General features: G+C 48.3%; 1 protein-coding gene across 1 annotated transcript; it reads left to right on the forward strand.

Annotated features, from left to right (window-relative positions):
- The first annotated feature begins 1047 nt into the window (after positions 1–1047).
- alox15b (arachidonate 15-lipoxygenase, type B) lies at positions 1048–23316 on the forward strand. The gene is made up of 14 exons (XM_012954366.3): positions 1048–1402; positions 3856–4060; positions 4516–4597; positions 5671–5793; positions 6271–6374; positions 6948–7120; positions 7205–7348; positions 7430–7633; positions 8111–8197; positions 11098–11267; positions 16918–17039; positions 18182–18282; positions 21467–21637; positions 22027–23316. The coding sequence occupies exons 1-14, from the start codon at positions 1256–1258 to the stop codon at positions 22204–22206; spliced, it is 2013 nt and encodes a 670-aa protein (XP_012809820.2). The 5' UTR covers positions 1048–1255; the 3' UTR covers positions 22207–23316.
- The last annotated feature ends 1067 nt before the right edge of the window (positions 23317–24383 follow it).

The following is a 24383-nucleotide window of genomic DNA, read 5'->3' on the forward strand; positions in this document are numbered from 1 at the left end:
CACGGCTCCTTGTTGGTCAGCTCCTGGCTGGTCAGCTCCTTGTTGGTCTCATGGCTCCTTGTTGGTCAGCTCCTGGCTGGTCAGCTCCTTGTTGGTCTCACGGCTCCTTGTTGGTCTCACGGCTCCTTGTATGAGAGAGGTCCATATCAAATAACGGTCTGACCCAGTGATGGGAAAATTTTTTGCCAGGCATGGATTTGAGGTGAAATTCCGCCATCTGCATTTTTTTGTGAACTGCGGCATAGTCGCCAAGAAAAATGTTGCTGAGACAAAAAAAAAAAGTTGTGCATAAAATTGTGCCATGGTCTATGGAGTTTTTCATTGTTTTTTGCTGGATAGTCTTTGCACTCTAGCACCACCTAGGGGCAGGACCTAACACCCAAAAAATGGTGTCTGGACATGGTGAGACGACATGTGAAAACTTGCTGGCTGCGTCTGTATGTTCCAACCAAAATATGTGAGGTCATGCCAAAGACCCTCTTTTACCATGAGTATCCCACGTGCCTGCTCAGGTGGGCATCTACACAAAATTGAACCCCAGACACATGGCTGTTCTGCCTCATTGCACATCTAGTGGCCAAACTACACTGCTCATACTTTGACCCAATAGACTAAACTCCCTTCTAGACTGAGGACCCCACTTAGGTGTCTAAGTTACTAATGGACTTCCAGGGAAAAAGGGCAACTTATTGACAGTCCCCTACTTATCTGCAAATAATGGCTGTATATAGTTTGTAGCTTCCAGGCAACTCCAGAGTGTAGGCCAGTCCGAGTCCAAGAAATATCACACCATGGAAGCCACAGATTTCAGGCAGTTACACAGTTACAGTCACTTGAGAGTTGGGCACATCATTTTGTTTGCCAACTGCAGAAGCTGCCAGGATCAATATTTAGGCACATCAGTCAGTGAGATGCCAGTTCCCTGTTGGGTTCCATGAAGCTGTAGAACACAAATATCTGACTTATCATGAGACCAACTGCAGGTCCTCACCCCTGTCACATGGTCTGTATCCGTGGATCACGGACACAGATTGCTCTTGCCTTGATTGCCAACGCTACCTTGGGCAGTTCTGTAGAAATTACTTTCCTACTTCTTCTTTACCTGGTTGAGGTGCTTGAGCATGTTCCTTAGATCCCCCATGTATATAAGGCTTCTAAGTTTTCCTGGGTGGCACTTTGTTACTTATATTTGAGGGAGCAGCACTTCTTTTGGATCTTTTGGACTTGGATCTCCTCAGTTCATTGTGTCCAAGAGATGTTTGTCTATAAAATCCAAGTGGTAACTGGCCATTTCAAATGTGCCAGGACCCTGGACTCCATCTCAATCATTCTCATTGGGTCTTGTGGAGAAAGCACCAAACACAAACTGGATAAATGGGGGAAGGATTTCCTACCCGGAGCTGTGAGTATTCTTCTATAGGGAGGGGTGGGAAGTGTAAGAAAGACCATGGGGTTCATATCGTTATATCATATTGTTTCTGTAATTATATCACAATAAATGTGCAATTATATCAGTTCTGTTGGGGGATAAGTCTGTAGCCAGATCCTTTGTACAGAAATTCTGAATGGGAATCCCACGCACACAGGGAAAATAAACCTGATTTCCAATGGGAATTTCAGACTTTAAACCCCCTCCCTTGTTACACAGTCTGCAGGAGAGCAGGTTCCACTGTATCAGGATTTTCCCCATCCTTACCCCCCCCCAGAGACCCTGAGAGTAAGAGTTTGCCCACCATGGAAGTCAGGTACATGAATCAGAACTTGAATCATCTTGTACTTACCCAGAACTGCCCAAGGGCTGGAATTCTCCAGTAGGTCCTTGGGTACATGGGTAAAGCTGAGCCTTGAGAAGGCAGATCCCAATATTCCTGTAGCAGAGCCTGGGGTCCTTCTGGTATCAGAGCCTGGAGTCCCCCCTGGTATCAGAGCCTGGAGTCCCCCCTGGTATCAGAGCCTGGGGTCCTTCTGGTATCAGAGCCTGGAGTCCCCCCTGGTATCAGAGCCTGGAATCCCCCCTGGTATCAGAGCCTGGAGTCCCCCCTGGTATCAGAGCCTGGAGTCCCCCCTTGTATCAGAGCCTGGAGTCCCCCCCCCCTGGTATCAGAGCCTGGAATCCCCCCTGGTATCAGAGCCTGGAGTCCCCCCTGGTATCAGAGCCTGGAGTCCCCCCTTGTATCAGAGCCTGGAGTCCCCCCCCCCTGGTATCAGAGCCTGGAGTCCCCCCCTTGTATCAGAGCCTGGAGCCCCCCCTGGTATCAGAGCCTGGAGTCCTGCCTGGTATCAGAGCCTGGAGCCCCCCCTGGTATCAGAGCCTGGAGCCCCCCCTGGTATCAGAGCCTGGAGCCCCCCCTGGTATCAGAGCCTGGAGTCCCCCCTTGTATCAGAGCCTGGAGCCCCCCCTGGTATCAGAGCCTGGAGTCCTGCCTGGTATCAGAGCCTGGAGCCCCCCCTGGTATCAGAGCCTGGAGCCCCCCCTGGTATCAGAGCCTGGAGTCCCCCCTTGTATCAGAGCCTGGAGTCTCCCCCCCTCCCTGGTATCAGAGCCTGGAGCCCCCCCTGGTATCAGAGCCTGGAGCCCCCCCTGGTATCAGAGCCTGGAGCCCCCCCCCTGGTATCAGAGCCTGGAGTCCCCCCTTGTATCAGAGCCTGGAGTCCCCCCTGGTATCAGAGCCTGGAGTCCCCCCTGGTATCAGAGCCTGGGGTCCTTCTGGTATCAGAGCCTGGAGTCCCCCCTTGTATCAGAGCCTGGAGTCCCCCCCCCCTGGTATCAGAGCCTGGAGTCCCCCCCCCCTGGTATCAGAGCCTGGAGTCCCCCCTTGTATCAGAGCCTGGAGTCCCCCCTTGTATCAGAGCCTGGAGTCCCCCCCCCACTGGTATCAGAGCCTGGAGTCCCCCCTTGTATCAGAGCCTGGAGTCCCCCCCCCCCCCGGTATCAGAGCCTGGAGTCCTGCCTGGTATCAGAGCCTGGAGCCCCCCCTGGTATCAGAGCCTGGAGCCCCCCCTGGTATCAGAGCCTGGAGTCCTGCCTGGTATCAGAGCCTGGAGCCCCCCCTGGTATCAGAGCCTGGAGCCCCCCCTGGTATCAGAGCCTGGAGTCCCCCCCCCTCCCTGGTATCAGAGCCTGGAGCCCCCCCTGGTATCAGAGCCTGGAGCCCCCCCCTGGTATCAGAGCCTGGAGCCCCCCCTGGTATCAGAGCCTGGAGCCCCCCCTGGTATCAGAGCCTGGAGCCCCCCCTGGTATCAGAGCCTGGAGTCCCCCCTGGTATCAGAGCCTGGAGTCCCCCTTGTATCAGAGCCTGGAGTCCCCCCTTGTATCAGAGCCTGGAGTCCCCCCTGGTATCAGAACCTGGAGTCCCCCCTTGTATCAGAGCCTGGAGTCCCCCCTTGTATCAGAGCCTGGAGTCCCCCCTGGTATCAGAGCCTGGAGTCCCCCCTGGTATCAGAGCCTGGAGTCCCCCCTTGTATCAGAGCCTGGAGTCCCCCCTGGTATCAGAGCCTGGAGTCCCCCCTGGTATCAGAGCCTGGAGTCCCCCCTGGGGGGTTCCCTGTCTATAATTGCTCTACTGTTGGTGGTTTCCTGGAGGCTGATTTTGGGGGCTATAAACAGAAAGATGGTGCAGGAAAGACCCCTACTACAGCAAGATCTACTCTATGAGCAAAAGGAATGGAAGTGAATTAGAAATATCTATAATGTACCAGAACATTGGTTCCACCTTTGGAGCAGAAGCACAAGCTCAAGTCAAAACATTGGGTCTGTATTTTTGATCATTATGTCCCCAGAAATAAATGTGTAGGTAAAATATAAGTTTTTATTTGAGTGTGAGTTGAACTGAGTTGTACCGACCCATTTCCCAGGTGGATGAGTACTCAGTGAGCAGTAAGGAAGACCTGGGAGAGATCCTGCTGGTCCGTATCATTAAGGAACAGTACTTGTTCTTCCCAACTGATACCTGGTTCTGTAGCTACATCACCGTGACCTGCCCCAAGGGAGAACACTATCGCTTCCCACTCTACAAATGGATCGAAGGCTTCGTGACTGTGGATGTTCCCCAGGGGAAGGGTAAGAACTGTCAGATCCAACCTCTTCCATAATGACAGTTGACTGAACCAATCACCAACTCAGTAAGAGGTAACAGGAAGGAATATATTTAGGGTACGTACCCCAAGCTTTTGTTGATGAGTTTGTTGGGGTTCTGTACAATCCTCCACTCACCAACATCATCCATGTAATTCTGCACTGCAGGTTGGTACCCAGAGTGGGGCTGATTTTGTAACTTACAAGATAAATTGCACTTACCCAGAGAACCAATTAGATCTTTGCTTTCCTTTTATAAATTCTAGTACTCTGTTCTAAATGAATTGCTTGTTGGTTGTACTGCTCTGATACAATTTAAAACCATATGTTCTGTATCAGGACTGATGTAGCCAATATATTCAGCCTATGAGATACAAGCACTATTGCCCATTATGGGGGTGACACCTGGAATTCTGAATTCCCATCTCTGGGTGTTGCAGGCATCATTGTAACCGACGGAGTCAGCCCCATAGTGAGACAACAGAGAGAATCAGAGCTGGAGAAGAAGAGAGAGACATATGGGTGAGTGACTGCTGTATATGAGTAGAACCAGCACTCAATGACTGGGGCCCCTTTATCCCCTTTATAAGATGGATTTGGGGTTTAAAGGGGAAGGCAGCACCACATCCCCCCCAACCCCTTGCCATTAGTTACAGAAGCCTAAATAGGGCTGCGTTACTGTAAATCCCATTAGAGATTCTTTGCTCTGCTTCAGCCTGAACTTCTAATCTCTCCCACTCTCCTCAATGAGAGTTAGACTGACCCAATGGGCCCACCAGAGAGTGGGATGCAAGGGGCCTAGGGGCCAATCCAACCCCAGCTCTATAAATGTCAATGGCACATAAAAGGTAAGTGATGTTGTCTTGTGAGACGGGGGGCAGTTTGGTGCAAGGTTACAAACACAGATTCAAAGAAGAAATGCCGGAAGGATTTTGGGGGAATCTATTTTGAAGGCTCTGAGGTTTGCAACTGTTATTGAATGAACCCCTTAATGTTCCTTGATTTGTATCTTACCCAGGGATAAAGGGCTCATTTACCCCCTCAGATACATTGGGCAACTTGCGCTCTTCCGAGCAGCGTCTAAAACACTTCTGTATAGTTGCACAGTGTCTTTCCTGCATTCTGAGCTGAAATGAGCGATGTTGCATCTATTAACGCATGGCGCTGTGCAAACCGTGGCACTACCGCCCCCCCAACCAGGCAGTAGCCCCAGTGCCCTGCGGCATTACTGTAGATAAAGTGCACTCGCGTCTAAAAAAAATGGCCACAGACATCATTTACACGCCGTCCACTAGAACTGACATGAGCAAACGCCAGAAATGACGCCAGGCCGCTAAAATATTTGGCACAATTTTGTCCGGTTTACAGTGATGCACAAGTGTAGCTGTGTGCATCTTGACAAATGGGGTGCAGTTGCGCCAGATGCAGCACAATTTTGTCTGATTCAGTGCTCGCGTTGTGCAAGTGATAACGCATTTATTGTAGGAAAAATTTGTGGGAAAAAAACATTGCGTTGCACTTTGCTCAATGCGACTGCAGACGGATATGAGCCCTGAACCCTTTACACCGACATAACTTGTACATTCCCCACCCAGATGGAAAACCTACATGGAAGGGGCCCCTCCCTGTATCAACGCAGACTCTCCCACAGACCTGCCTCCTAACGAACAATTCTCCTTTATGAAAGACTCCAGATTTAGCTTTTCTGCCGTGTCGGGGTAAGTATTTTCCTTCCAAACAATAGACTAGAGGGAAGCACAGCAACGTTTCAATGGGTTTTCAATTGGGAATGATACAGTGCATGCAGTGTGGGCACAAGGTTTTGGGGGGCTCCTCCCTCGGGTGAATATCTAAGGATGGATATATGTAGGGTGAGGGAAGCTGAAGGTCATTAATGTTCTCATGCATTGGGGTGAGCACTGCGCCATTTTGGTCATTTGGGGGAACCTCAAGGGGACAGAAACAGCAGCTTTATAAGAACTGAGATGTTCCTCTTGGGGTTTCCCATCCCTTATTGCAAATGTAGGCTGATAAAAACACTGAAGGACTTTTTGCAGCCAATAGAACTCCAACTGGCCTGACTGGGTTTATTACATAGGGAAGAAGTCACTGCCTTTGAACCCCAACCATCATTCATGCAAATGTTCCCTAAGTGGCTTCCAAGTGAACCAGTTCTGGGTTTGTTTCTCTGATAGGACGGTTGGGCAGAAGATCCTTGGTCTCTCCAACTGCAAAGAATCCTGGAAAGACCTAAATGATATCAAGAAAGTCCTTGTCATTGAAGGAACAGAAAATTCAGGTTTGTATCCGTGCCAATTTGGGTGCAACGTGGGCTTGGCCTGGGCACAACCCCTATCTGCCCGCCATTCAGTAGGCAAATAGCACTACATTGGCTTTCATTTGCCCACAGAAGGGGCACTAAGTAAATTTCAGAGTCTGTCTGTCCCCACATTCTGGATTGATTCAACTTTCAAGTAGGAGACATGGACACAGCAGGTTTATACTGGAATATCTGTGGGTACAGTCACACTGTGATTATATGAATGGGATCTACCCAAACGTGTGCGTAGTGGGGCACAAAAGTACCCTGAGACACGGGGCATGTCTGACAAAGAGACAGAGTGCCTGAGCCAAAGACACAGGGAGTGTGAGAAAGTGAGTGCCAAGGGGCCAGTGACTGTGCCTGGAGAAAGACAGAGTTTGGAGAACACTGATTTGGAGCTGACTTGGAGAGAGTCTGTGTGGAATACCGTCTCTCTGTATTTTAGACTGTTGGTCATGGGTAAGAGGGGTGAATGTCCCCCAATAAAGCTTTACAGTAATACTGTATAAGGGGAAGATACATTTCATTTTTTACAATTGTTGACTCCAGATTTGACATCTGAGTTGTGGAAGGAGGACACATTCTTTGGGTACCAGTTTTTAAATGGACCAAACCCCGTCATGATAAAGGGGTGTCTCCGAATTCCTGATAATTTCCCCGTTGCTGATGTCACCGTTTCGGCGACTATGGGGCCATCAACCAATCTCCAGACAGAACTGCAGGTGGGTAGAGTGCAGCCCTACTCCTTGCCCCAGGATCTCCTTACTATATCTACCTGTGATATTCTCTATTCCCTGTACCAACAGAACAGAAACATCTTCCTGGCAGACTACAAGATCCTCGAGGGGATCCCTACGAATGTTATTAATGACGAACCCCAATATCTCGCTGCCCCAATGTGCCTGCTCTGGAAATCCCCTCAGAATAAAGTTGTCCCTTTAGCCATTCAGGTAGTGTTTGCTGAGCCAGATGTTTTTGAATATTAATTTTCTCCAGAAATATCTTAAACCCTCTGATTCTTTGTATCACAGCTAAATCAAACCCCAGGGGAGGAGAACCCAATCTTCATGCCCACTGACCCCAAGTGGGACTGGACTTTGGCCAAGATGTGGGTGCGCAACTCTGAATATCAAGTCCATCAAATTGTAACCCGTTTACTCTACACTCATCTCTTTGCTGAGGTCTTCACCATTGCGACCAATCGGCAACTCCCAATGGGCCACCCCATCTACAAGGTAAGGGTTGGCCCAGCCTGTTCCAAGAAATATCTGAACCTCTAACTGGGAACATTTATTTTTATATTGTATTGACTTGACAAGGCACTAAAGAGTATGGTATAGTATAGTATAGAGTATGGTATAGAGTATAGTAGATGGAGAACTTTGAGGCCTCAGAGTGACACACCACGGGACAGAGAAAGGGACACTGGAAAATTCTAGGCCATTTCAAAGAGATCAATGGCTGCATTGTTAATTAATTGCCCCAATATGCCCTGCAAGTCCTGAAGAACCCTTTACTTATCTGTATTTATAGTTTTAACCCTTAAATTCAAGAAGCATAACTGCTTTTTCCCAGGCCATTTGCTTTTCAGACCATACCAACCCCACCCCTACATATAATTAAGGGATCAGCAAGTTACCCACATTCTATAGAAACCAACAGCTTTGGGTGGGAATAATCCCTATAATGTTGGCCTCATTTCTCATTTGCAGCTCCTCGTCCCGCACCTTCGCTTCACCTTGTGGATCAATATACTCGCCAGGGATGGCCTTATTGGCCCAGGAAGTGACTTTGATCAGGTAAAAACCTTTTTTTCCACATCTGAGGACTGTTTGAGAAGGTACATGGACTGTCTACATCTCTCTTGATAACCAAAGGTCATGACACTTTTAGAAACACATTTTCTTCTGTGCCCCTTCCATGTGGGTACATATGGGCATTGCACCTTCCAGACGTGAAGGAAGGACCTATACCGTAGCCTACCAAAATTAATCATTACCTATTAGACCACCTGACCCCCCTCACCATTGTTATTCTCCCTTCTCTTTTGGCAAAACTTTTTTGTTGCGGCCTTTGCTGTGGCCCTTGGTGCGTGCGCCTTTTGGCCTTTGCTGTGGCCCTTGGTGCGTGTGCCTTTTGGCCTTTGCTGTGGCCCTTGGTTCGTGTGCCTTTTGGCCTTTGCTGTGGCCCTTGGTGCGTGTGCCTTTTGGCCTTTGCTGTGGCCCTTGGTTCGTGTGCCTTTTGGCCTTTGCTGTGGCCCCTGGTGCGTGTGCCTTTTGGCCTTTGCTGTGGCTCTTGGTGCGTGTGCCTTTTGGCCTTTGCTGTGGCCCTTGGTTCGTGTGCCTTTTGGCCTTTGCTGTGGCCCTTGGTGCATGTGCCTTTTGGCCTTTGCTGTGGCCCTTGGTTCATGTGCCTTTTGGCCTTTGCTGTGGCCCCTGGTGCATGTGCCTTTTGGCCTTTGCTGTGGCCCTTGGTTCGTGTGCCTTTTGGCCTTTGCTGTGGCCCCTGGTGCATGTGCCTTTTGGCCTTTGCTGTGGCCCTTGGTGCGTGCACCTTTTGGCCTTTGCCAAGGCCTTTGGTTCATGTGCCTTTTGGCCTTTGCTGTGGCCCCTGGTGCATGTGCCTTTTGGCCTTTGCTGTGGCCCTTGGTTCGTGTGCCTTTTGGCCTTTGCTGTGGCCCCTGGTGCGTGTGCCTTTTGGCCTTTGCTGTGGCCCCTGGTGCGTGTGCCTTTTGGCCTTTGCTGTGGCCCTTGGTTCGTGTGCCTTTTGGCCTTTGCTGTGGCCCTTTGTGCATGCGCCTTTTGGCCTTTGCTGTGGCCCTTGGTGCGTGTGCCTTTTGGCCTTTGCTGTGGCCCCTGGTTCATGTGCCTTTTGCCCTTTGCTGTGGCCCTTGGTGCGTGCGCCTTTTGGCCTTTGCTGTGGCCCTTGGTGCGTGCGCCCTTTGGCCTTTGCTGTGGCCCTTGGTTCGTATGCCTTTTGGCCTTTGCTGTGGCCCCTGGTGTGTGTGCCTTTTGGTCTTTGCTGTGGCCCTTGATGCGTGCGCCTTTTGGTCTTTGCTGTGGCCATGGACCTTTGCGGTGGCCCTTGGTGGAACTGGCTGCCAATCTTTGCTTTGGCTTTGGGGAAGACATGGCTGCTGGTATTTGCTATGGACATTGGTGAGCATCAGTGTTTGCTTTATGCATGTTTTTGACAGGGCAAGATTCATTGGCAGATGGGGCTTCTGGTTTTGGCTATGGTCCTTAGATGCATAGAGGCTGACTTGCTTGGGTCCCACTGTAGTGGGCTTTGATCACTGGTGTGGCCTTGCTCTGTAGGACATTGGCACTTGTGTGTTGTATCAGCGCTTGGATGACCTTCTGCTGATCTCTGGTTGGTGTTGGAGGTTTGGCTGCTGGATTCTCATCAGTTGCCATATAATTAGGATTTGTAGCTCTTGTTGTCACTCACTTAGCATGTCATGGAGTACTCTTGTACTTTTGGCTTGTAAAGCGTTTTTGTCTCCCATTGAGGGGCTATGTTATATCAGCTTCCCGGTTCCAAGGTTTGGATGTTGGCCTTGTTAGTCATGGCTTTTTTTTTTTCAGTAAATTTGTTATTTATTCCCACCCCTAGGGTTTTGGGGCATAGCTTTGGTACATCCCATCTTTACTGATATAGAAAGGATACAGAAGAAAGTGACAATTTTGCTTACATTAATTCCAGAAATTCAAATTCACCTATTCTGGACAGGTCAGTACAGGGTTTCCCATCCTAAGCTATTAATATTGGTTCCTGTACTGGCAAATGTATAACAGTGGTAAAGAGGAATACAAGTGGTCTTGATTATATTTGATTGGCTATGGTATAGGTCCTACCTCCTTTTCTGGGAGGGGCAATACTGCCCATCTGTACTCATGTTGGGACTAGAAGATATGGAATTTATGAAATGAAGGTAAGTGGAATTCTCATTATTTCCTCAATAGTCCCAGACCCTAACAGTTTGAGTTTCCCAGCTGGAGGTCTGCAAACATCTCTCAAAGGATTGCTATGGCCCCCAGACTACACAACCATTGAAAAGGGCAGAACAGCACTAAGCAGTCTTGTTAGTCATTTACTTAGAACCCATATAACAACCTTAGAATTATGTCCCCCTCACTTTGCCTTCCCCCATTACATCTAACAGCCATGGTGCCTCTCCAACATACAAAATATCTTCTCAGACTCCCCATGTGGCCCCCATGTCCACTGAACAATTACACAGTGATATCAATGAACCATCATCAAAGTGGCATCTTCAGCAGGCACTAAAGCCCCTCAGACCCTTGGCCATGGGATACACTGAATGCTATGACACCCTTGTGACACAATGACCTATATGGGGTGCTGGGGTCATTTTTACACAGTCTTAACCCCAAGTGTTCAAACTGTTTATTCAGGATGTAACCCAGGATGGTAAGTAACATGGAACAAACAGCACCTCTTGCCATTCATACCAAATCCAGAGACCCTAAACAAACAATGTAACTTTATAGACCCAGCTTGATCCAGGGACTGGTCCAACTTCCCTCTTGGACTCAGAAATGAGACAGATTGAAGAGGCTTCAGATGGGTTTTTGACTTCTGGTTCATATAGAATTTACACAGGATTTACGTGGCCAGAAGGTTAAACTTGGTGGGTTTTGTTAATAAGTTTTTTCTTTCCATGGTTTGGGAACAGTTCGCTGCCACTGGAAAGGGGGGAGTCCCACTGGTCCTTGCAAAAGCCATGACAATTTTGACCTACAGCGCCCTGTGCCTCCCCGATGATATAGAAAGCCGAGGGGTAGAATTCCTTCCCAATTACTTCTACAGAGACGATGGGATGAAGATCTGGCAGGCGGTGAAGAGGTACAGAGAAACATTGGGGTACAGAGAGTACATTGAGGTACAGAGAAACATTGGGGTACAGAGCATACATTGAGGTACAGAGAAACATTGGGGTACAGAGAGTACATTGGGGTACAGAGAGTACATTGGGGTACAGAGAAACATTGGGGTACAGAGAGTACATTGGGGTACAGAGAAACATTGGGGTACAGAGAAACATTGGGGTACAGAGAGTACATTGAGGTACAGAGAAACATTGGGGTACAGAGAGTACATTGGGGTACAGAGAAACATTGGGGTACAGAGAGTACATTGGGGTACAGAGAAACATTGGGGTACAGAGAAACATTGAGGTACAGAGAGTACATTGGGGTACAGAGAAACATTGGGGTACAGAGAGTACATTGGGGTACAGAGAAACATTGGGGTACAGAGAGTACATTGGGGTACAGAGAAACATTGGGGTACAGAGAAACATTGAGGTACAGAGAGTACATTGGGGTACAGAGAAACATTGGGGTACAGAGAGTACATTGGGGTACAGAGAAACATTGGGGTACAGAGAGTACATTGGGGTACAGAGAAACATTGGGGTACAGAGAAACATTGAGGTACAGAGAGTACATTGGGGTACAGAGAAACATTGGGGTACAGAGAGTGCATTGGGGTACAGAGAGTACATTGGGGTACAGAGAAACATTGGGGTACAAAGAGTACATTGAGGTACAGAGAAACATTGGGGTACAGAGCGTACATTGAGGTACAGAGAAACATTGGGGTACAGAGAGTACATTGGGGTACAGAGAAACATTGGGGTACAGAGAGTACATTGGGGTACAGAGAAACATTGGGGTAAAGAGAGTACATTGGGGTACAGAGAGTACATTGAGGTACAAAGAAACATTGGGGTACAGAGAGTACATTGGGGTACAGAGAACCATTGGGGTACAGAGAGTACATTGAGGTACAGAGAAACATTGGGGTACAGAGAGTACATTGAGGTACAGAGAAACATTGGGGTACAGAGAGTACATTGAGGTACAGAGAAACATTGGGGTACAGAGAGTACATTGAGGTACAGAGAAACATTGGGGTACAGAGAGTACATTGAGGTACAGAGAAACATTGGGGTAAGAGAAACATTGGGGTACAGAGACTAAATTAAGGTACAGAAACACATTGGAGAGATGATATACAAATATAGCTGCCAAAACACCAGAGCAGTTGCCTATAGCAACTAATCAGATCATTGTTTTCACAATCCCCCATCTATATAATAAGTAAAAGCAACATAACACAGTTAATAGTTTACCTAGAGGCATATTTATTATAGTATATAAGTCAAAATGACCGGTGATGTTGCCCATAGCAACCAATCAGCAATTAGATTTGAACGGTCACCTACAAGGGGATGTTGGCTTATACACTATGATAAATATGCCCCCTAGTGTTCTAAATTGTGGTGTTATTCACATATATAATAATCCTGATGTGTACAGATGCTCCACTGAAGTCTCCTCCTTCTGTAAGTACTGTGTGGCCTCCATACATCTGTCATGGAAGTCATTCTAAGAATAGCAACTGGATCCAAACACCAACTTTGGGCCCTGAAATTAGCAGAACTAATGGGGTAGCTTGGGGAAACTGAGCAGAGTTTGGGAGGAGTTAAAGGCTCTGGACACCCTTTCCCCATTCTTATAACACATTCCAGGAGAAATTGACATCTAAAAATTGAATCATAGGAATGCTGGGGCTGGAGGTGAGAAGATGTGGGCTGCATAAAGCTAAGGGATAGGAACATGATGTAGATGGGTCACAAGATAAGTTTAAGAAAGGAGACTTTATCTCTTCAGGCCTAAAATACAAGTCAATACCCTCTGCCTCAGTTCCAAGTTGGACCAAAGCCATAAAGGCAACAACCCATTGGATATAGGAGGCCCCCAGGGTTATCCTAGGGCCCACTGGGAGTTCTGACTGGAACAGGTTTTCACTAATAACTGCAAAGCAGATTGACTGTCTTGCTTTGGGTCACAAAGGAGATTGTGCTGTATAGACGTTAGAGGCTTCTTTAAGCTTGGTAAATGGTTCACATTGAAAAATAAAGAAATTAGCAGCTTCCAATCCCCCACCTCATAGTTTTGGTCTGACTGGGAAAAGGAAAGGAGGAAAGGGCAGTTGGCAGGAGACCTTGGATTCCAGATCTTTTGAGAAACAATTGCCCCAAAGGCAGTTTCAGATGCATCTACAGTACCTTCATGATAAATGGATGAGAAGGGTCAGGATGCTCAGGAAGGAAGAGGTGAAGCGTCTTTTTAGTTCATCAAAGATACTGTGGATCGAACTTCAGAAGTCCAACAAAACTTCTTAAGAGCCGACAAGATCAGTAATAGGAGCAATAATTCTGGAAAAGTCCTTAATGAATTTACAACTGATATTGGCAAAGCCATAAATCGCTGGACAGTCTTGCGGTTGTTAGGAACAGGGCAGTCCAAAATGGTAGAGATCTTACACAAATCCATAGCCACACCACCAATACAAATACCAAAACCCAGAAATTTGTCGGTAGACTTCTCACACAAATTAGTTAAGTTTGGCATATAATTAATGAGTTTGCAGCCTGCAGAGGACTTTCTTTATATGCACTAAGTGCTCTTCAGTGGAGCAGGAGAAAACAAGAATTTTGTCAAGGTAAATGATAATCCTGGAACTGACAAAATATTGAAAAGTTTATTGGGCATTGCATAACCCAAGGGCATTACCTTATATTCAAAGTGCCCATGACAAATGCAAAAGGCCATCTTCTACTTGTCCCCCTCATGAATGAGAACCAAGTATAGTATATTCCCCATGAAGGACTAGTTTAAAGAAAACAAGGGCAGAACTTGAAGTGGATATCTATTTTTGATAGTAGTGTGGGTAGTATGGTGGGGTTCCAGGAGAAGTTTGAGACAAGAGTCTAAGGATAATGAGACTAGATTCATGGATGAAGTATGAGAAGAACATATAGCGGATTGGAAAGGAACTTGAGTGATGAGCCAATCAGTAGCCAGATCACTGGACACAGAGGAGAAGAAACAACTTCAAAAAGACAGAAATTCAGAATGCTGCTAATAGAGGGGATCAGAGGGGATAGATGTTCCAACAGTCCTTTCAGTAAAGGGTTACATTTGGGTCACAGAAGTGAAACCCGGTATGGTGTGGTTAGCGAATAAAGCTGTTATTTGGGTTATACATATTCAATTAAATTCCCTCGGGAATAGAAAGAGGCAACATGAAACTGATAGTTTGACCAGAGAATCATACATTTTGGAAAAAGAGATTAAGATTAATCCATAAAAATACAAAAAATTAATAAATGTAGGAAGGACTGAATACGTTTTCCCTGTGACAAACTGAATATAGCCTTAAACAATTGAAATGGAAGTACTGTGCCAAAGGTAACCCTTTCCTTATTAGCCCAACAGCCTGGGGGTCTACAGACAAAAAAGTCATATATACAAATAATTAACCAGATGGAAAAAAAGATTCAGAACCCAAAGGAAATAGCGGATGTATTTGCTGATTGTTATGCAGGACGATATCATTTCAATTTGGGCCCAAATACGATATGCCCTAATAGTCACATAATAGAACACACTGGAGGTCATTTATCAACAGTGGGCAAATTTGCCCATGGGCAGATACCCATGGCAACCAATCAAATTGTTACACTCAATGTTCTACCTGCAGCTGGCTGAAAAAAGGTAATCAATGATTGGTTGCTATGGGTTACTGTCCATGGGCAAATTTGCCCACTGTTGATAAATGAGCCCCCCTGAGTCTTTCTTGTGTTAATTCTAGTGCTTTAGGCTGAATGGAGGTCACCTACTTTTTTCTCTCCCAAGCTGACGCAGAGATTTTATCTTTGCAAGAAAAGGTGACTTTGACACTGTGACTAGGCCTATGGATGGGGGGGGGGGGGTGCCATAGGTTGGCTGGGGGGGGGGTGCCATAGGTTGGCTGGGCTATGATAGCATCTTCCTTTATTGCATAGTTAGTCAGGCCGGTCTAGAGGATGTGCATATTCACCACTCTCTAACTGTTTGGAGGCTTCACCTCTCACTCCGCACTTACTGTCACTTATGAGGCATAAGCATAAAGAAGTAGCATCGGGTTTTTTGTTAAGAGGGACTTCATAGTGGTGCCTGAGGTGATGGCTATGGAGTTCTCGGATTACTGTATGGTGAGGGTGTCCTTGAATGTTTCAGAGTTCATAAATCAGTCCTTTGGGAAGTTACAGCATTTCTGGCTCAAGAATACTTGTTAGATCTCTCAAACACTAAAGTGGAGTGTTGGGGAAACAAAAGAGCAAAGCAGGGCTTTTTCGAGGTCTAGCAAACAAAATACAAATTGAGAAAGTCTGGGAGAAAGTTAGACAGACGGGGATCTGAAGGTGGCCAAGGTGGGGAAGTTGCCAGAGTCTATGCCTTCTTGGAGTATCAGGTACTCTTCCATACATGGCTTGCAAAATGAAGCTGGGGAGCTAGAGACTTTGGTTCTAGGAATTCTCAGAGCTGTTGAGAACTACTATGCTGTAATCCTGAAGGCAGAAGGGGCTCTCCCGGGCCAGTATGTCTCCCTTTCTGGAAGAGACCCCTATTCTTGAGGATGAGAACATTTCTTTTTAAGAACTGGAGTGTGAGATTGGAGTTGAGGAGTTAGGACAGCAATTGAAGCAGAAATGGCACACACTCCTTAGTCCACTATATTGAAGGCCTCAGCCTCAAAAAATCTCCAGGGCCTGAGGGCTTAACAAACAAATGTAATAAACAGTTTGTTGATGACCTGGTCCCTCATCTCATGGAGCTATTTGATAGCACTCTGGAAGAGATCCTACTCCCTTTCTCTATGAGATGCTTAGCTCTCATTCTCCTTTCAGAGGGTTTAGACCAGTCTAAGGTTGAGAATGGGAACCCCATTGCTGACTTTGGATCAGTAAAAGGCTTGAGAGGTACGGACGGGGTCAATTTGTTTAATGGTGAAGGTTTTGTACAGAAGAGCCAAGAGATTTCTGCTTCTAAATGGAAAACCTCATTAAAAGTATTATTACTTACCTACAAAGGCGGCTTATTAAAGAACATGTGTTCTCCTTGTGCCCCTCTGCTGCCGTATGTTTTAGTGAGCCTAAGGGTGATGAGGTGTTGGTGTGTGTCTATTGGGGAGATCAGGGCTTCTTCCAGAAGAGACATCAATGGGAAAGTCTTGGGTTCCTACTTTCATGGAACTGAAGGACTCTCTTTAGTCAGTTCCCCAAGGGTTCTTCCAAAGCTTAGAGACTTTCTCTGGAACGTCTTCCACGGAAATATATGTTAATGGGAATCTAAAAGTCCAGACGCACTGATGATCATGATTGCTCATGGGAGGAATGTTCTGGGGAAGTGGAAACAATGGACCACTATTTCCTTCAATGCCTCTTTAACATAGATTTTTACAATTGTAAATAGAATAGAAACTGGGGATTTCAGCTGATTATAATGGTTTGTATTGGGAATAATTCTGTTTAATCTTTAGTTTTTCTGTAGATACAAGAAGTTAATAAAAGACATTTCCCCTGTACTAAGTACAATTCAGCAGGAACCTTTACTGTTTGGGTAATTACCCCACTAATATATTGGTACGTTCTGTTCCTCAGCTTTGTGGCCAACATTGTCCGTTACTATTACCCGAGTGATGAGTCTGTGTATAAGGACCCAGAGCTTCAGGCTTGGGTGGCAGAGATATATAAGGAAGGGTTCCTGTCGCTCCAGTCCTCAGGTAGGTTCCGGAACTTGCTGCACTCTAATGGGGCAAGAAGGCAAGATGGGGGCCTGAGCGCAATATTTTGCCCATAGATCTGCCCTGCCACTACCCAACCCAACTACTTGGCCCCTCTCTGAGGTAACAGACCCCAGGCTTCCCGGCCAGTGTTCCCAGTCCCAGTTTTACATGGACTTTATGGTTCAAAACTGATGCCCAGGTTTTAGACTCTCCGCTGATTGATGCAGAATCCAACCAATCAAAGACCCTGGCTTAAATAACTCAGCCTCTAGTGGCAGAGGACACCGGCTGCCAACTGTAAGGGCAGGAATGACCTACAACCCGTGGCGCTGCATGGTGCACCTTGAATTTGTTATGTGGATGCGCAAGGGGCACAGTGCAGCCATTCCCTTGGGCAGATTTACTGACTGAATGAGGGGTGCACTTTTGTACCCCATAGAAGAGAAGGACAAGACCCCTGTGTTAGGCAGGGACAGGCAGGTTTAGGGGGTGGTTCTGTGCTTTGTTTGAGGAAACCCACAGATCAAACTGTCACACAGCCAGCTGTTCCTCATTGGGTGAATTCAGCCTTATTGTGGGGTCTCAGCGCCCCCAAGAGATCCCATCCTGCTACTTGCACTCACTGGCAGGTCAGACAGTGATATAATTATAAGAGAAGAGGGAGAAGTTCAAATGAAGAGATGAAGGGAGTGGATTTTGGGACCCAAGTTTTATGATCCAACACAACAAGGGGAACAAAACCCCTCCTTATTGACAATGAGATTATTTCTGTTTTCAGCCATTTTACACTGACAGTGAGGGATGTTGGGGGGCAGCGGGGAGACTCCTGCTCCATAGAACGGCATAATGATGCACCTTCTCATAACGATTATACTAACGAGCAGTTCCACTCATTCGCCATTAAATGGGAAGGTTATTTGCCCAATTGCTACAGTGAGCAGGTTTATTCCCACTAAGGAGGGAGAGTGTGGGGTTATTTCCCCAGGGGACACCTGCAGAGTGGGGACCCAAGTGAGTAGGGACCCAAGTGTCACATGAAGCAGTGTCCAACCTACAGAGCAACTGAAGATAAACAACCCCCCCTCTATGCCTACAATATTACAGCACCATTCTGGTCTACCCCCTGTTTCTTCACCTAGGAATCCCATCATCCTTTGCAACCCGCTCTGAACTCATCAAATACCTGACTATGGTGATTTTCACATGTTCTGCTCAACATGCGGCTGTCAACAGTGGGCAGGTAAGTGCCATTTAACTCTTTCACTCGTGTATTATAAGGGATAATGTACCCCCTACTGTAAATGATAAGGATATTAGCAGTCACTGAGTCACTCCCCTTCCTTGTACCTATCTAATGTATCTGCCAGTACCACTGATTCAGGGGGGGGATCCCACAACTTCCCAGCCCCCCCTGTAACTCCCCTTCCTTGTACCTATCTAATGTATCTGCCAGTACCACTGATTCAGGGGGGGGGATCCCACAACTTCCCAGCCCCCCTGTAACTCCCCTTCCTTGTACCTATCTAATGTATCTGCCAGTACCACTGATTCAGGGGGGGGGTCCCACAACTTCCCAGCCCCCCTGTAACTCCCCTTCCTTGTACCTATCTAATGTATCTGCCAGTACCACTGATTCAGGGGGGGGATCCCACAACTTCCCAGCCCCCCCTGTAACCCCCCTTCCTTGTACCTATCTAATGTATCTGCCAGTACCACTGATTCAGGGGGGGGGGGATCCCACAACTTCCCAGCCCCCCTGTAACTCCCCTTCCTTGTACCTATCTAATGTATCTGCCAGTACCACTGATTCAGGGGGGGGATCCCACAACTTCCCAGCCCCTCCTGTAACTCCCCTTCCTTGTACCTATCTAATGTATCTGCCAGTACCACTGATTCAGGGGGGGATCCCACAACTTCCCAGCCCCTCCTGTAACTCCCCTTCCTTGTACCTATCTAATGTATCTGCCAGTACCACTGATTCGGGGGGGGGATCCCACAACTTCCCAGCCCCCCCTGTAACTCCCCTTCCTTGTACCTATCTAATGTATCTGCCAGTACCACTGATTCAGGGGGGGGTCCCACAACTTCCCAGCCCCCCCTGTAACTCCCCTTCCTTGTACCTATCTAATGTATCTGCCAGTACCACTGATTCAGGGGGGGGGATCCCACAACTTCCCAGCCCCCCCTGTAACTCCCCTTCCTTGTACCTATCTAATGTATCTGCCAGTACCACTGATTCAGGGGGGGGGGGATCCCACAACTTCCCAGCCCCCCCCTGTAACTCCCCTTCCTTGTACCTATCTAATGTATCTGCCAGTACCACTGATTCAGGGGGGGGGATCCCACAACTTCCCAGCCCCCCCTGTAACTCCCCTTCCTTGTACCTATCTAATGTATCTGCCAGTACCACTGATTCAGGGGGGGATCCCACAACTTCCCAGCCCCCCTGTAACTCCCCTTCCTTGTACCTATCTAATGTATCTGCCAGTACCACTGATTCAGGGGGGGGGATCCTACAACTTCCCAGCCCCTCCTGTAACTCCCCTTCCTTGTACCTATCTAATGTATCTGCCAGTACCACTGATTCAGGGGGGGTCCCACAACTTCCCAGCCCCCCCCTGTAACTCCCCTTCCTTGTACCTATCTAATGTATCTGCCAGTACCACTGATTCAGGGGGGGGGATCCCACAACTTCCCAGCCCCCCTGTAACTCCCCTTCCTTGTACCTATCTAATGTATCTGCCAGTACCACTGATTCAGGGGGGGGGATCCCACAACTTCCCAGCCCCTCCTGTAACTCCCCTTCCTTGTACCTATCTAATGTATCTGCCAGTACCACTGATTCAGGGGGGGGGATCCCACAACTTCCCAGCCCCTCCTGTAACTCCCCTTCCTTGTACCTATCTAATGTATCTGCCAGTACCACTGATTCAGGGGGGGGGATCCCACAACTTCCCAGCCCCCCCTGTAACTCCCCTTCCTTGTACCTATCTAATGTATCTGCCAGTACCACTGATTCAGGGGGGGGGATCCCACAACTTCCCAGCCCCCCCTGTAACTCCCCTTCCTTGTACCTATCTAATGTATCTGCCAGTACCACTGATTCAGGGGGGGGGATCCCACAACTTCCCAGCCCCCCTGTAACCCCCCTTCCTTGTACCTATCTAATGTATCTGCCAGTACCACTGATTCAGGGGGGGGGATCCCACAACTTCCCAGCCCCCCTGTAACTCCCCTTCCTTGTACCTATCTAATGTATCTGCCAGTACCACTGATTCAGGGGGGGATCCCACAACTTCCCAGCCCCCCCTGTAACTCCCCTTCCTTGTACCTATCTAATGTATCTGCCAGTACCACTGATTCAGGGGGGGGGAGTCCCACAACTTCCCAGCCCCCCTGTAACTCCCCTTCCTTGTACCTATCTAATGTATCTGCCAGTACCACTGATTCAGGGGGGGGGGATCCCACAACTTCCCAGCCCCCCTGTAACTCCCCTTCCTTGTACCTATCTAATGTATCTGCCAGTACCACTGATTCAGGGGGGGATCCCACAACTTCCCAGCTCCCCCTGTAACTCCCCTTCCTTGTACCTATCTAATGTATCTGCCAGTACCACTGATTCAGGGGGGGGGGGATCCCACAACTTCCCAGCCCCCCCTGTAACTCCCCTTCCTTGTACCTATCTAATGTATCTGCCAGTACCACTGATTCAGGGGGGGGGGTCCCACAACTTCCCAGCCCCCCTGTAACTCCCCTTCCTTGTACCTATCTAATGTATCTGCCAGTACCACTGATTCAGGGGGGGGGGATCCCACAATTTCCCAGCTCCCCCTGTAACTCCCCTTCCTTGTACCTATCTAATGTATCTGCCAGTACCACTGATTCGGGGGGGTCACACAACTTCCCAGCCCCCCTGTAACTCCCCTTCCTTGTACCTATCTAATGTATCTGCCAGTACCACTGATTCAGGGGGGGATCCCACAACTTCCCAGCCCCCCTGTAACTCCCCTTCCTTGTACCTATCTAATGTATCTGCCAGTACCACTGATTCAGGGGAGGGGGGATCCCACAACTTCCCAGCCCCCCTGTAACTCCCTTTCCTTGTACCTATCTAATGTATCTGCCAGTACCACTGATTCGGGGGGGGGATCCCACAACTTCCCAGCTCTCCCAGTAACATGAGTCTGCTCAGCTCTCTTCTCCTCCCTTCTCCTGCTCCCCCTCCCATCACAATTCAAAAGAATTCACTCCCCCTCCCATCAGAATGTGTAATCTGAGCTACCAGCAGCCAGAGCTGCAGCAGGAAGCTACTGAGGCCGAGCTAAAATGGCAGCTGCTATCTTAAACAAACAGGGGGAGCTGTTGTATTGTACAGAATAAGTATAGGGTTCTAGGTGTCACTGTCTCTTCTCCTTATTGTGCAGTTTGACTTCTACTCCTGGATGCCCAATGGTCCATCCACCATGAGGAAGCCTCCCCCCACCACTAGAGGCACCGCCACCTACCAGAGTATCCTGGAGACGTTACCGGCTGTTAATGTAACTGCTATATCTGTGGCTTATGTTCATCTGCTCAGTACAGAAGCCATGGACCGGGTGAGTACTGGGGCCCCTGGGAGCCCATTCCCCTATATAAGAGAAACTTATCTTAGAATGTAAGCTAAGGCACTTGTATCAGGCCTGTGAATTTGCTTCTTTCTGGTGAGTAGGAATCTTATCTTCTGGAAGAGCTCCCCCTGCTGGAGAGCAGGTCAAAACTTTTTTCCTTTCATTTTTTCCCTTTTTTTTTTTAATTATTATTATTGCCAGTCAGGTTTGGGGACCTTCCCAAGCTGAGACAGCAAAGGGAGGGGCAACTTCATAATAACCCCCTAGGGTAGGTAATGACATGTTGTGGGGCAGATAATGTTCTAAGGGGATACATTGATTTTGTCTCTGAATTTGAAACATGTCCCCTGATGAGATGCCGTTTGTGCTCATTACAGAGACCCCTGGGGACGTATCCAGATGAGCACTTTACTGAGGAAATGCCAAAGATATTCATTAAGGAATTCCAGGAGAAGCTGGCGGAGATTTCCAAGGTTGTCAAGGAACGGAACCAGAGCAAGAGACTGAAATACCATTACCTGGATCCGGAGGTGATTGAGAACAGTGTCTCCATCTAGTCTGGGCCCAAGAGAGCCAATCGGTGTCTCCATCTAATCTGGGCCCCAGAGAGCCAATCGGTGTCTCCATCTAGTCTGGGTCCCAGAGAGCCAATCGGTGTCTCCATCTAGTCTGGGTCCCAGAGAGCCAATCAGTGTCTCCATCTAGTCTGGGCCCCAGAAAGCCAATCGGTGTCTCCATCTAGTCTGGGTCCCAGAGAGCCAATCGGTGTCTCCACCTAGTCTGGGCCCCAGAGAGCCAATCGGTGTCTCCACCTAGTCTGGGTCCCAGAGAGCCAATCAGTGTCTCCACCTAGTCTGGGTCCCAGAGAGCCAATCGTTGTCTCCACCTAGTCTGGGCCCCAGAGAGCCAATCGGTGTCTCCATCTAGTCTGGGCCCCAGAGAGCCAATCAGTGTCTCCATCTAGTCTGGGTCCCAGAGAGCCTATCGGTGTCTCCATCTAGTCTGGGCCCCAGAGAGCCAATCAGATTTTCCATCTAGTCTGGGTCCCAGAGAGCCTATTGGTGCTCCCATTGAAAAATACGCAGTGGCCAAGGAAGGACTGTCCAGGTCAAAACTACCTGCCCGGTTTTCCAGATTAGTAATGCAGACAGGACTAGGACATCAGAGTCTGATGTTTGATTGGCCAATAGCCAGTCACCATGTCATAGCCCCCCTTGTGACATCACACATTAGCTGACATCAATTGAGAGACACTGAATTCACTTCCCTAAACAGGGGGGTCATTAGGGAGAGTTTGAGAGTTTTGAAGGAAAGGGGGGAGTCCGATGGCTCGAGGCAGAGAGTTCCAGAGACAGCAGAAGCCCCCAAGAGAGAGAGAGACATATTACAGTCAGAAATGAGAAGAGAGGGAAGGGCAGAAGCAGGGGGCAGGTTGGGGAGGAAGGGTGTTGTGAGAGCAGAGCTGAGATATAAGGGGGGGGCTTCATGGTTAAGGGCCCTGAATGTGAGTGTTAGTGAATTGGATTCTTGAGGGGATTTGGGGGCCAGAGAACAGATATACATGGGGAGCGGCTGATGTGTCACTGTGTATTGACTTGACGTTGTGGGACGTTGGAACTGCCTTTTTGTTCCCCATAGAGCAGTGCTGTCCAACTTCTACGGTGCCGAGGGCCGGAATTTCTCTAGCATACATGGTGGAGGGCCGCTAATGGAAGCCAGTTTTGACCACTCCCCCTTTTGAAACCACACCCACTTCAAACCACACCTATTTTATCACAATGGTGGTAGCACAGCAAAATCCCAAATGCTTGGTCCTTACTGTGGGGATACTCATTCATATGTGAAAGAATTATGTCATATTAAGATATACCCTTAAATTCCAAATGCCTCCTCCTCCCCTGTGGATAGCAGAGCAACCCCCAGTACATAATTACACACCTTAGGGACCATTTAATGGCTATTTCCAACTGCTAACAAACTCCCACAACAAACCCCTGCCAGGTTCACCTCCCACAAGCAGCATAGGGCAAGCAGAGTATGGCACACACAGGCAGCACTCTGCCTGTCCTATGCTGTCTGTGTGTGCCATACTTTGCCTGTCCTACCCTGCCTGTGTGTGCCATACTCTGCCTGCCCTATGCTGCCTCTGTGTGCCATAGTCTGCCTGCCCTACCCTGCCTGTGTGTGCCATACTCTGCCTGCCCTACCCTTCCTGTGTGTGCCATACTCTACCTGCCCTATGCTGGCTGTATGTGCCATACTCTGCCTACAGTACCTATGTCTGAGGTGTGAAGAAGTGAACAATGGGGGTGATTACAGTCTGAGCCTGAGGTGGGAACACTGCAGGGGGGAACAATGCAGGGATTAAAAGGTGTGAACAACACAGGGGATTACATTTTTAAACAATACAGAGGGATTACAGCCTGAATCTGAGGTGAGAACCATGCAGGGGGGGCAGTTAATCTCAGTACTGATACCATTGAATGCTTACTCAAAGGTAAACCATCAAAGTAGCCAGACAGGTGGGGGGCCACACAGAGGGGGGTCGCGGGCCGCATGCAGCCCGCGGGCCGCCAGTTGGACAGCACTGCCATAGAGGGATCTGTTGCTGCTGTGTTACCATTGGATGTTACAGAATAAATAAATAAATGCCACGTGGTTACTCTCCTGTTAGATCCTGTTCATGACAGTTTATATTAGCCATGTATTTCCACTTAATTGCCCCTAATTTAGC

Source organism: Xenopus tropicalis, chromosome 2, assembly GCF_000004195.4.
Source record: "Xenopus tropicalis strain Nigerian chromosome 2, UCB_Xtro_10.0, whole genome shotgun sequence".
Lineage (NCBI taxonomy): Eukaryota > Metazoa > Chordata > Amphibia > Anura > Pipidae > Xenopus > Xenopus tropicalis.